The sequence below is a fragment of the Python bivittatus genome, unplaced genomic scaffold (assembly GCF_059951505.1).
Source record: "Python bivittatus isolate LINGU-HERP-01145 unplaced genomic scaffold, Pbiv_v1 ctg000020_np1212, whole genome shotgun sequence".
NCBI classification, from domain to species: Eukaryota; Metazoa; Chordata; class Lepidosauria; order Squamata; family Pythonidae; genus Python; species Python bivittatus.
In genome coordinates, this window is record NW_028277030.1 from 97,502,104 (window position 1) to 97,516,065 (window position 13,962).

At 36.9% G+C, this 13,962-nt stretch overlaps 1 protein-coding gene across 4 annotated transcripts in view; it reads right to left on the reverse strand.

Moving 5' to 3' along the window:
• ZNF318 (zinc finger protein 318) overlaps positions 1-12,368 on the reverse strand; it is a 43,307-nt gene extending 30,939 nt beyond the window's left edge. For 2 of the 4 annotated variants that reach the window (XM_025168262.2, XM_025168261.2), the window contains exons 1-2: positions 11,653-11,970; positions 3,416-3,624 (exon numbers count right to left, since the gene is read on the reverse strand). In XM_025168262.2, the coding sequence (XP_025024030.1) occupies positions 3,416-3,624; positions 11,653-11,883 (440 nt within the window). In that variant the 5' untranslated portion in view covers positions 11,884-11,970. Of the gene's footprint in view, positions 1-3,415; positions 3,625-11,652; positions 11,971-12,235 lie in introns of those variants that run through there. The other 2 variants (XM_088144927.1, XM_088144929.1) reach the window with 2 other exon arrangements.
• Between the last annotated feature and the right edge of the window lie 1,594 nt (positions 12,369-13,962).

Sequence of the window (13,962 nt, forward strand, 5' to 3'; positions counted from 1 at the left end):
CATCAATAGAATTCAATCCCACCTACATATAGATGCTGTACTTCTCATCTTACAGGAACAAAATTCAAATGTTATGAATAGAGAGGTTGTTCTTAACTAGCTGCTATCTCAGTTAAGAGGGAAAATATTGTTTCTACCCTGATGCTGCTAATATTTTGTTACCAGTTCTCTTATTCTCTGACTTTATCCTTTTTTTTTCTTTTCAGGCTTTCTATTTTATTTCTACTTGTATTATATTTGTATTATATTTCTTTTTAATTGATTTTTTTCTACTTGCCAGTCACAGAATGTATTTACTACTACATAAATAAGTTTAATGAATGAATTTTATTTTAGCTAGAGCAACTCCATTATAGACTCTGATGAAGCTACAATGGGTTTTTAAAAAATCAGGCTTTCAAGATTACAGTTGGAAAAGATTTACAATTTGAATCCTTAATTGTCAGCAACATTAAAATTCCTTTAGAGTAATATAATTCAAATGACAGCCAACAGAAATATTCTACTTAGTAAAATGACTTATCCTCACACGAATCATTACAGTATGCAGATCTGTTTATAAAACAGCGTATCAGTAGGTTTAAGAAAATCAAAAGGTTGCATAAGTACAAAAAAAGGAATAAAAATATCCCATCCAGTACCACAGTGAAGCAGAACATGCTCAATGGGTGCAATATGATGACCATTTTGGAAAAAAAAAACAAGCAAAAAAATCATGAGCATCACGAAAAACAGCATGACTTTCGTTCATGCCCTGAATAGGAACCTATAACATTGCAATATTGTGCTAAACTCTCAATCGTATTTTCTTTATTCTTAACCCAGTTTTTCTAAGTTTTCCTTTTTTTTTTTTGGTCACTTCTTATTTTACACTTTTATTGTAAGTAAAAAACCACAAAACCAGCAGTTTTGATTTAGATGTAAAACCTTCCCCAGGAACAAGGGATTCTCATTTTCAACACAAATACGGTCAGTGACCATCCTATTTGAATCACATCTGACTACAGATCACCAAGCCACTTTCACGGGAAAAGCATCATGTTGTTCAGTGTTCAAAGGGAAATGTTTTACCATTACATTACAGATTCATGCTTTTCAAAACATTCTTTTTTCTAAATAACTTTTGCACATGCCTTTATCTATAATCTTACTGCAAACAGAGAATTGCTAATACTAAAAGCCATCTGCAGATGAACACAGCCCATGTATTAGTTTACGAAAACAGGATGTTTGAACTCTGTTAAACTGTAATCTATTTTTTACATAGGATTTTGCACCTGTAAAACAGTATTACTAAACTTTCACCAGGGGAACAGGAAATTCACTAAAAGGGTACTAAAGGGTACTTCTTCCTTTTTCTCCACATCTTGTCAAATTTTTAAAAAACAATGGTTTCAGTTCCACAACTGCTCTTACTGTTTATTTCTTAGAGAAGGATCCACTAGATAAAAACAAGAAGAAAACTTCATAATAATACTATTGATTAAAAAACAAATGAGTTCCACCAAGAAATAATTTTGCTCATTCACCAAAATATACAGAAATATTTTCAATGTTTCATTTTAATATTTACTAAACACTATTAAAGTGAATGCCGTTTACAATCTATTGTTTTCTACTTTGTGGGCCTTTACTCTGCATATCTAGAGGTCTCAAAGATACAAACATGCTGAAAACACTGGTTTTTTTGTATATAACTGCCTTTTAAAATATATATATACATTGAAAAAGAAAAAGGACATTTGGTATGCAGAAAAGCAAATGCTAACTCCGGCATCACCTTTGTTTCTAAGCATATCTCCAAAACCCCTATGGGCCCCACAATGGATAAATTATCTAAGATGTATAAAGGAATTTCAAATATATGTTGGAAATATAATCAATGTGAAGGTACTTTTTATCATCTTTGGTGGACTTGTAAGAAAGCTAAGAAATACTGGGATATAATATGTATTTTGATCCAAAAAAATTTCAAAATGGATGTACAATTGAAACCAGAGATCTTTCTTTTAGGTATGATAGATAAACAGATAGAAAGAAAACAGGAATCTATTTCTTTATGGGATAACAGCAGCAAGACTTTTATATGCATAAAAATGGAAAGGTTTACAAATACCTACAACTGAAGAATGGATAGTGAAATTAATGGAACTGGCAGAGATGGCAAAACTGATTACTTTGATTAAAGGAAAGACATTGGCTTTGTTTCTATTTGGAAACCACTCTTGGACTTTTTACTTGAGACCCAAAAAAATGAAACTTTGATTTGGGGGTTTGATGACTGATTTATTTTATAATTACAGAATTACTTTATAATAGTTTTCCTTATATTTTATTGATATAGATTTATTTTATAGTTTTTTAAATATTAGAGTAAGAGGTGAATGTATTTTATATCTATGCCTGTACTAAAGAAAGTCAGAATTTACTTTTTCTTTTTTGTATTCTTTTTCTGATCTTCTCTCTTTTTCTATTTTCTTCTTTTTTCTATATTTTACTCTTTGCTGAAATTTAATAAAGTTCTTTATTTAAAAAAAAAAACCCTATGGGCCCCATAGGCATTTTTGGAAAATAAACATAGAACGTTAACAGCTGTCCAATGCTTTATTTGCCCATGTGCCCACAGAAAAGACAACCATAAGCTAGGAATGGTAGGGAGCATCCTAGAGGAGGAAACAAGAAGCATCTTCACCATTTTGCTTTTTAGTAAATTGGTATTTTATGTCAAAAATCCCACCATTATATTGTGAACAGTCAAGCCCCATCTCTCATTACAGCTACTTTGCAAAAGCACTCATAATATGCTATCAAACTTCCAAAAGTACCCACCAACCCAAAAGTGTACATTCTATAAGAGGTCATTGATGGGCTATTCCATACATTTAATATGACTGAGGTGTTACATACACACAAAATATTAATGTGAATTCATATTCATAACAAGGAATATTTGCTTTCATCATTTGATTAATACAGAGAAGAGGGACAAATCTATCTTCAGCAAAATCCAAATACTGATATTATACTGAAAATGTTACTTTCCCTTGGACTTTGTTAAACAACTGATTATAATACTAATGCGTATATTCCTATATTAAACTGTTTTTAAATTTATTAAAATATAATGTAATGCCACTTTTCTTCATCGATTGCAATAATACTACATTGTTATTAACAGTACAACTATTTTTACCATCTTTGCTATATGTATGAGCTGTTGTATTCATTTTGCAATTATGAAGAAGTATCAGTCTGATAAAGTATACTAAATACTCTCTCCTAGATCTGGAATTCTAAATATATTTTGGCCAGTGTTATTTTTCACTCCATCTTATAAGCTTGTGGTGTTTTATATCAAGCATGGAGAAGAAAGAAGAAACATAATTGTGAGAAACAAGTCTTGAAAGAATCCTACCTATCCACATCACTCAGGCTATCAACCGGTGAGCCCAGTCTATCACATAATCTCTTTCTCTCAGGTGTATCAATACCATAACGATCATTGCCAACAGTGATCCGCAAATTCTGTTCCACTGAAGATTCAGAATGTCGACTTGGAGATCGCCGACCTGGGGAACGTGAATGCCGACCCGGGGAACGTGAGCGCCGACCTGGGGAACGTCTCTGTAATTGGAGAAAAGTATGATTCCATGACATCGGCTATTCTATCAAAAAAATTCAAACATAACCAGATAGTTTACATTGGAGTACTTAATATTATTGTGAGTCAGTTTGGTGCAGCGGTTAAGGCACCAAGCTAGAAACTGGGAGACTGTGAGTTCTAGTCCCACCTTGGGCACAAAGCAAAATGGGTAACCTCGGGCCAGTCACTTTCTCTCAGCTCTAGGAAGGAGGCAATGGCAAACCACTTCCAAAAAACCTTGCCAAGAAAACTGCAGGGACTTGTCCAGGCAGTTGCCAAGAGTCAATACTGATTCAAGGCCCAAAATAAATAAAATAAAAATATTATTTTAGAAATAAACCAATTTAAAGAGTACTATGCACATCTAAGTTGCATTGTCAGTAGAATAAATGTACTTTCAAGCACTATAAGGCATTTATAGAAAAACAAGGCATTCCAGACAGATCTGAAGATTCTCATTCTTAAATGGTCATTTAAATTGGTAGTGATTAACCATGCTAGTTTGGGGCTGGTGTTGAGTTTTCATTTATGGACTGCTTTACCATTAAGTACCCAAAGTCAACTAAATGGTCGGTATTGGAGTGGGCAAATAAAATAAACAGAAACAGAAACAGATTTTGAATCATCCTATTTAAAACAATTATAACCCTCCACTTTGTATCTGCAGCAGTGATGTGAGGCAGATAATTTTTCATTGGGAAAAATATACTATAATTTACATAATAAACTTCCATTTCTAAGAAAACAATATATAATAAATGTAATTATAAACGTAATTTATAATATCCAACGCTGAAGCTGAAATAAATATTATTTTTCTGAACCTAAATTGTCTCTCCTCCCTCTTCCTTTCTCAGCATATTAATTTACAGTGGGTATTATGTGATATATACATTAAGTTCATATAATATACATGAACATAAGACTATAAAGAATAGCCCTATTGGATCAGCCATAGGCCCATCTATTCCAGCTTTCTATGTCACAAAATGGCCAAGTTAATACATTTGGGAAGTCAGTTATCCCCCTTTCACTGTTGTTTACCAGCAACTAATATTTAAGACATTCTGGAGGTAGCAAACAGCCAAGAATTATTTGTAACCCTAACCATAACCCTGATCCTACATGAATCTGCCAGTGCCCTTTTAAGACATCCACTTGGCTGACATTACATCTGCTGGTAGCAAAGTCCACAATTTAAAAATGCGGTGTGCCAAAAAAGCATTTATGTCCTTCAGGAAGTATTTTCTAAATACCCATTTTTCATTTCAATGGAGCTTTAACATTCTGAGAAAGGGAGTGTAACTTCTCTCTGTGTTGTCTACACCATGCATGATTTTATCTACTGTACACAATATTTCCCTTCCAGTCTCTCCTTGTAGGGGACCTGTTCCTCCCTGCAATTATTTTGGATGCCCTTTTCTGCACTGTTTTTGGTTCTAGAATATCCTTAACACGCAGTACCTAGAAATGTACACAGTAATCAAAGGCATTATTGTATCAGTAGTTCTATTTTCCTATTCTCTACCTAAAGATTCCATGCATACGAAAATCAATAGTACATATGTACAAAAGCCATAGAAACGCCAGAATCCAAGCAGTAACTAAATTGGATATTTCAACTGCAAATATTTGACAGAGTCAATGGTATAGGTTGGAAATTTTTCCACAGAAAATTATCTAGTGCTTTATTTTTCTGCAGGAAAAAAAATCTATTTCATAAGTTCCTTACAATAAGTAGATGCCAACTATAAATACAGAATTAGGCAAACTTGGCACTTCTCTCTCTCCCTCTCTTTCTCTCCCTCTCTCTCTGACAAGGGGAACAAATGCATCATTTCCAAACAGTTCATCTGCAATAATTATGTACTGGTTTCTAAATATATACATTTTAATGTTTATGATTCACATTGATGTAATATTATTCTACCTTCCTGAATATATTTAGAGAGGAAATATTTATAAATCCTTAAATAAATTTTAAAAGCAAATTAACTTTTATTAAAGTAATTTGTTTTTTTATTTCATTGGTTGCACAGTTCTAATAGAAACCAGAGCAAAAATGAAAGCAAAATTAAAATTATAATTGCTTTCATTTTCAGCAAATACAGACAGTACAGCACTGTTAACTTTCTTTTCTTAAAACAGGAAAGGTGAAACTCTGTAAAATAAGTTAGATATTTTGGTGTATTTTGTTACCTTCTGAATCATAATAATGCCTAATGTGGAAAAAAACCTAGTGTACTGCATCACTATAATAAAGCCACTGAAGGAGGAAAGAAAATTGTAAATACTGCAGGAAGAAAAGGGATACTATAGAAGAACTGAGAAATAAAACATTCCAGTAATTCTGATTCAGATTTGCCTCTTTATGAAATGGACTTAAAAAGTAATGACAATGAAACTAAGTTCCAATGCAACCTCGCTGGAAAATGACTGAACTCTGATGATGAAAGGCAGAATGATATTGTTTTAATGTTTATATTTAAAAGATCTATACAATATAACATACTTTACATCACACTAAGTCCTTTCATTTTTCCCTCAAATATTCCAGATCAAATATTTGTTGTGTATTGTCATAAATTATAAAAAAAAACAAGCTGTATTATAAAGCTTTATTAAAATACAAATAAACATGCTAAATTAGATCATTGCCTAAGGAATCAGGAAATGTTATAATGCAAACTAGATTAATTTGCACAGGAAATTATTTTAGAAAATTCCTGTTCAAAATTTTCTGGAAAACCAACTTCATTGGACAAAGCACTCCTATTCTTTGACCAACTAGAATCCTATTTATAAGTAGTTATGAAACAATTGTTTCATACTCAAAATATTTAATTTTTTAAAAACAGTAGTCCAAATCTGATCATAAGAACAAAGAAATTAATTCTTTACGGAGAAGACAAATGTCACTAGTACTGTAAATAAGACAACCAATTAACAAGATGCTGTGTGAAACGTGGACCAATAAGTACTGCATCCCATAGAAAATAAGGTCGTAATTCCATTTATTTACTTGATGAGCTGTTTTAGAACATACCCTGAATTAAGTTTTAAATTAAGAAAACAATTTAATATTTTCTTTAAAATGAAGAACATGTATGTGCCCATGCATGCAAGCACATAATTCCACAAATATTAATGTAATTAAATTAACTCTGTTAAAAGCAATACTCATTGGCCCACCACCAGAATTAATAAAGTTGCTAGGTAGTGTGTGAAATACCCTCTCAAAAGATGGGGACCCAATGTACAGCTGCTGCTTTCTAGAGGATTTGAAAACTCATCAGTTCTTCTTGCTTTAAATTATGGTTTATGGTTTAAAGTTATGGTATTTGCTGATTAGCATTTTGAAGCTACAGTCTACTGTCAACAGTTTTATTTAAAACAGCTACTGTATATGTAACATGAGTTGATTAATGTATGTTGCAAGCCACCTTAGGAGTACTATGGTTTTGGAAAGTTGTTCAGAAATGATTTTTAAAAGTACATCTTGCCCCCGGAGGTGAGACAGGCCCCCTCACTCCAGGTCTTTCGGAGGGACTTAAAGACATGGCTCTGCTATCTGGCCTGGGGCAGGGAGGGAAGAAATCAGAATTGGGGTTGGCTGGCCCCTTAGTGGTATGCTGTGGCCGCAGCGGCCTCTTGGATTTCTTAGCTTTTTTATCTTTTTAATGTTTGGTTTTATAACTTTTAACTGTATTCATGTTTTTTAGTATGTTGTAAGCCGCCCAGAGTCCCCCATTGTGGGGAGATGGGCAGGGACAAATAAAATAAATAAAATAAAAATAAATTAAAATAAATAAAAACAGGTGACTATATGCAGGAAAAATGCATACTGAATTCAAATGCATTTTGAATAGTATGAGTCATGAAAAGCTAAATCCTATCCCTGTGGTTTAACTAGTAAATAAACCCCTAGGTATTTTCTGTAATGTTCTCTGCTTAATAAATCTTTTCAAATATTTTCAAGGAAGCTTGCTTAATCCTATTTACTGAGATACTAATTTAGAAGTTGTGTTGTGCAACTATTGTAATTAGTTTAGAAGCAAAACTTAAAGGTAAACTGAGCAGAAGGATATAGCAAAATCCCAAATGAATAAACAACTGTTATAACACAGTGGATGTAGCTGAAGGCAGGTGAGCAATTAACAGGGTTCCCCACTTTGGGAAAAAAGCAGTTCACATTGCTTCAGACATGCTTATTAATCTATATAAGCTTATCATTAACATGAGTAGGATTTCATAAATATCACCAATTCAACACATTTTTCTAATGTACTATTATGGTCAGGATTACAACCCTAGCTGTTAAATTCCTTAATCTTACTGAAAAGCAATTTATGCCCCTTCTCAAGTAGCTAGTGGGTATTTTTAACTTCTAATCTGGATACCAAATGCTAGTTATCACTGTATTTTTCAGTCCTGTTTTTAAAACATTCCATTCATTCTAGAATATGGCAATACAGAAACATTGTAAATAAGTAAAATCTTATCTGGATTCTTGTATTATGTTGAGCTATATGATTTGTTGATTTTCCTTTAGCATGTGGTGTAAATGACATTTGATGCCTTGTGTTACCTGAAGCCAACTATGATTTACACAATCAGTTTTGATGGTTGAGCTACTGGTACAATTATTAAACCAATGACTTGAGTCAGTGATTTTCATTTAGACAGACAAAGAGAAATTCTACTGAGTTCATCTGACACTCTGGACTTTAAGCAAGAATCTTTCATTTGGTTGAGAGAATCATAACAACACACCTAATCAAGAGACCCACAGAGGAAGTATGAGGTACATTATCCTCTGGGTTTTTTCTTGCAGGGTCCCAACAAATACTTTTCATTACAGTATGTTTGTAATTCTGATATATATACTCTAAAAGTACTCTGTCCCTAACTACAGTGGTACCTCGGGATACGAACTTAATCCGTTCCGTGACTCTGGTTGCAACTCGAGTTGGTCTCAAGTCGAGGTAAAGTTTCCCATAGGGTTCAATGTAAATCTGGTTAATCCGTTCCGCCCTCCGAATTTGGTCGCAACCCGAGGCGAATTTCCCCATAGGGTTCAATGTAAATCCGGTTAATCCGTTCCGCCCTCCACCCGAATTTGGTCGCAACCCGAGGCAATTTCCTCTTCAGAGCCTGACTCCCGCCAAGCCTGCTCTGCATTTTCTTTGGAGCCATGCTAACACGCACACCAAAAACCTTCACAAAACACCGCAAAACACACCACGAGCCTCACCGAACATCTCCTTGCTACTGCGACCTCGCCCACAGGAAGCCGCGACTGCGTGACAGCAGGGAAAATGGCCGCGGATCCGGTTCGTAAGTAGAGGCAAGTTCATAACCCGAGGTAAAATTTTCCTGCCGAAGCTGGTCGTAACCCGAAATGTTCGTTAGTAGAGGCGTTCGTATCCCGAGGTACCACTGTACTTTCACATAATATCATAAGCCTGTTTACAACATTCACACAGTAAATGCACTTCAGGTGTCATAACAAACTATACTCAACAAAAATTTATCATTCCCTCTCTCTTACGACTGGAGTACCAGCAAATTAAACCTCTCCCTCCTTCCTTGTTTTTTGCAAATATCATTAAAAACAAATTATGGTTACAGCTTGTGGATAAGGCACTCATTCCATCCTTCCTTCCCACAATCTGAATTACAATATGGATTTAGACAACACATCAAACCATATTAATGTAGACTAGATTTCTTTTATGGTTTCTGAATAAATAACACTTTTCTCTATAAAGTTATGAAAGGATTTATAATCTACAATCTCAGTAAAGCATCCAAATTAAAGTGCGTTATGATTATTTCAGACCCTACAAAACACTGACTCTAAAATCTCATTAAAGACCCACACACGTTAGTGATGCATAAGTGGTACACAACTGCATATCCTGTGATTTCTTAGTAAATGTTATACAAACATGCCTGCTGCCTCTAATTTCAATGTCTATCCTCACAGCTGTCTATACAAACAGTTGTGAGGATAGACATTATTTTCCATACGAGAACCTAAAATTTTCCATAGAAGAGTCTAAGATTTTCTGCAATTGTATGATTTGCAAAACACTGATACCTGAGCTCTAAGCAACTCATATTAAGCATTTTACTAATTACTAATGGCATATTTTAAGTTTAAATTAAAAATTAAAAGAATAGATTAGATGCCAAAGGCAGCAATCCTAATATTATGCTTACATATCATGTTAAACACTGACTTGTTTTAAGCAAGGTCTACTGAATAAGCCATAATATGAGTTAACATATTGCCCTAAGCCTCAACACACCACATAATGGATTTCTGTGATGTATGAATCCAGAAAATTCTTACTAGAAAACGAGTCCTATTTGACACAGGAAACTTGCTTTTAACTAACATTTATGATTGCACTATATGTCCAATTATCTTTACAGAAATAAGATAATATGCCAAAGATTAAAAACTTTGGGAAAATTTTTTCCCAAGTAGCAACAATATAGAGTAGAAAAGTAACCCAACGACAAATAAAAATGACATGATCATAACTTGTTTTGTAGAAATTATTTGTACAATATTGGTACAATATACCAATAAATTACCAATGCAAACAAAATGCTATTAACGATCCCATGGTGAAATATTCCCATTTCTATAAATAATTTTAAAAATCTTTTAGAATAAAGATGTTTAATCTCACTAATATTACCAACAATTATTCTTTTTTTCTGAACGTCAGAAAGAAAAACTAATTCATGTAGCTAACATGATTATTTAGAAGTAATTCTTAATATGCTTAGTGGTGCTCATTCACAGATATGCTTAGGTTTGCATCCTCAGATGGAATATCATAACCTAACTCTATAATGACCAGCCAGCATAATATCTCTTCTAATATTTACTGTCAGGTAAGTTTGCATAAGACTGGAGCAGTTGTCATCCTTGTATATATTTTGCCATCCTTTTTTCTTAATCTTAACTATTCTCTCATATAATGTACTTCTCCAAATGTTAGTCTACTTTACTATGTTTCATAATATCCCTTATTATTTTCAGATGAAATACTTTTCAAGTAATTACACTATACATACAACCGTAGTTTGCATCTCTTTATGTTCATTCAATTGGCCATTACACTTCAGTGGAAATGTTGAAGTGTATTATGCCATAAAAATAATCTACAATCTTTTCAAAGTTGCCTCTACTTTTAGCAAATTGTATTATAAAAAAAGTGAAAAAGCATTCAGAGCAACAACATCAACATGGCACCCAATCTTATACTCTATTGAATTTGGCCTTACTCCCAAACAGAGCCCATGTAGGAATGCACCTTTATATGATATAAATATGCACTGTCTGGAAGTACACCTTACTGAGCTCAGTAGCAATTTAGAGCAGAGGTGAAAAGAACTGCACGTTTAGCTGCCTACATATAACACACTTCAGCCATGGCTTGCATAACCAAGGTTTATTAATTGCCTGAATTCGCACAACACATTCGCACAAGTCACAATGGCTTGATAAACACAACACACTAAGCCACAAACAAGGGACACACATTTCGGCTTAGCAGCCTGTGCGAACCTCGGTAACGTGTCACTGATTTTCCTACTTTGCAACAAGAGGACACTTTTTCCTAGTTCCCATACGGCCCTTCCACGTTTGCTTTAAAGGTGTGGTGTGGCCGAAATTACGTTTCTACGTGCAACCTTGTAGGGAATGCCAGCCATTGCTCAGCCCCAGCCCAAAGACACGGGATATTATATAGTCTAGGCGGGCGAGAAGCGGGTTTCTTGGGACGGGAACGGAAACAAGGATGCTCTAGCCGCGAACACTTGGGCGCGCCGAGAGGTGAGTGGATAGGGAACCGTTACCACAGAGGTGGGGAGTCCCAGGGAGCGCGGGGCGTGTGTTACGAGGCCGAGTCCTCAAAAGGCCGCTACCCGAGCAATACCGCTGTCCCGCTGCCCGGCCTTCTCTGACTCCCCCCTAACGGAGAGCGTACCCTACTACTGCGACGCGGGGACGGCGAGCGACGAGAAGAGCGACTGCTGGACGGTGAGCGGTGGCGGCGGCTCCGCGGAGACGGAGAACGGGAGCGGCGCGGGCTACGGCCTCGAGTCGACCCGGAGGTTGCGGCACTGGACCGGGAACATCGGGAGCCCGAGCTACTGTTCTCTTTGGACCGGCTGGAGGAGATCATGCTCGAGCGGCCGCAACCGGGACGGTACATCATGTAGCGAGCGGCGGCATAAAGGGCTCACGAGGCCTTTCACCCCTTGCTCTCTCTCGCTAGTTCTTCTCACGCTTGACCACCCACCCCCTCCCACCCCGCGCAGAATGCGCATGCGCGCCGGGCGCCAAGGTCCGGAAGCTTTCTGCGGGTGCCCTTTCAAGATGGCGGGGGGGGAGTGGGAGTCGCGTGAAGAAGGCGCCGCGAGATCTGCAAACTGAACGCGCCGGGAGTGGGAGAGGTGGGATGGCGCTCGCCTTGTTTGCGCAGTGACGGAGCTGCTCGCGATCTGGTCCCTCTGAAGGACAGCACCTCCCTTGCTCTCTTTAGTACCTCTCATCTACTCTTGCCGTACCTCGGATCCTTTGCATGCAACAATAGCCGTGTAGAAGATGATCGTAGAACTTCGTGGTACCTTAAAAGCCAATACATTTACTGGAACGGGTATTTTCGTCTACAGGAACCGTAGTCGCAACGATGCTCCAGAGCAGTGTTTCTCAATCTTGGCAACTTTAAGATGCGTGGACTTCAACTCCCAGAATTCCCCAGCCAGCCTAGGGAGTACTGGGAGTTGAAGTCCACACGTCTTAAAGTGGCCAAGGCTGAGAAACACTGCTCCGGAGGATAGGGATGCGTTTACGTTTATGGGATAAATGCTGCAGGCAAGCAAACTTTCCACTTGAAACTGTAACCACGTTTGTTTCTCGATATTGTCCCCTGCAAATGGGTCTCTCAGCTCTATGAAAGTATCCACGGATATAGTTTTACAGAATTCAGCTGCATAAATGAATGTGAATTGTGTTTTGCTTGGTTACGGTACTTCTAATCTGCCTAATTATATCTCAGGTTTATTGGATGGATTATAACCTTGTAAGAAAAAGCACTAAACACATGTTTTTAAAAAAAGATGGCCTGCGGCAGAAAATGTATACGTACTGTACAGTAATATATTTGACAGAGTTTAAGATGCCACAATACTCTCCTTCCCTCTGTTTTTGCTGCAACACTTACAAGGCTTCTCACTAGCAACTGAAAGGCTTGAGTGAGCAATCTATTTACCAAGGACCTATTCTATGTGGTATACAAAGGGCTGTTTTGTACAGCAGTCCTACATTGCTTTCTCAGGTGCTATAATGGCTGGAGCTGAAGCTGGCTTGAGACATTGCTGTCCAGATTTCAGTTCATTCTTCAGCTATGGCAACTATGCTGGTCAGATGTTCTGTCTGGACAGTGGTTACCAAGGCCTCCAACTGATAGAGTCCCCTGCTTCTTTATCCCTCCTATCCATGCTGGGAAAGCAAGCACTCTGACTACACACAATTTCCAGTGATAGGCTTTTTGTATGATCCCCCTCCCTGGCTCCCCCTCATATATGACAACTTCCTGTTCAATGCATTCAGAAGTGGACTGGTGGAAAACAACCCCACAGGTGTACCCATCTGCCTGTCACTTGGACGAGAAGGGAAAACTGATGGAACTCTTAGCATGTTTACCCAGTAAGAGAAAAAAATCCATGTTTCATTGGTTCATCTGTGAACATGGTAAAAAAAAAAAAAAAAAAGGCACTAGTCCATCAGTATGGAGCAGAAAAGTCCAGTGGTTCACTGGGTCCTTTCTGCCCAGCTATCGCTTGCTCTAATGATCGGTACACTGATTGCAGGTACAGATAGGAATTGGTGAACTGGTACTTCATTTATCAGAAGGAAATCATATATTACCTGAAACCTGCTCACAAACCACAGCAGGATTCAGGCTTTACATGAATGTGTTCCTGCCCTTGACACAAAGATCCCTGAAATGGCCACGAAGGGGTGTGAACAACAACAAAACGAAAGGTGTCTGCTGGTGGCTCTGTACATACAGTAACCAGTAAGAGTGCAGACATTGCTTAGATTGAACTAAAGCACCACAGAAAAGCCACTAGAAAATACTACATTTGGGGTGGAACAGGAAAATGCAGTTGCAGCCTGCCTCCATGCAGTTATAGGAGCGAGCTGAGGGTAATGTTGTCTGAATGCAACTATTCAATGTTGCCCACTCACAGTTAATGAGTCATATGCGGAAGAGCCCAAAGAGTTGCAG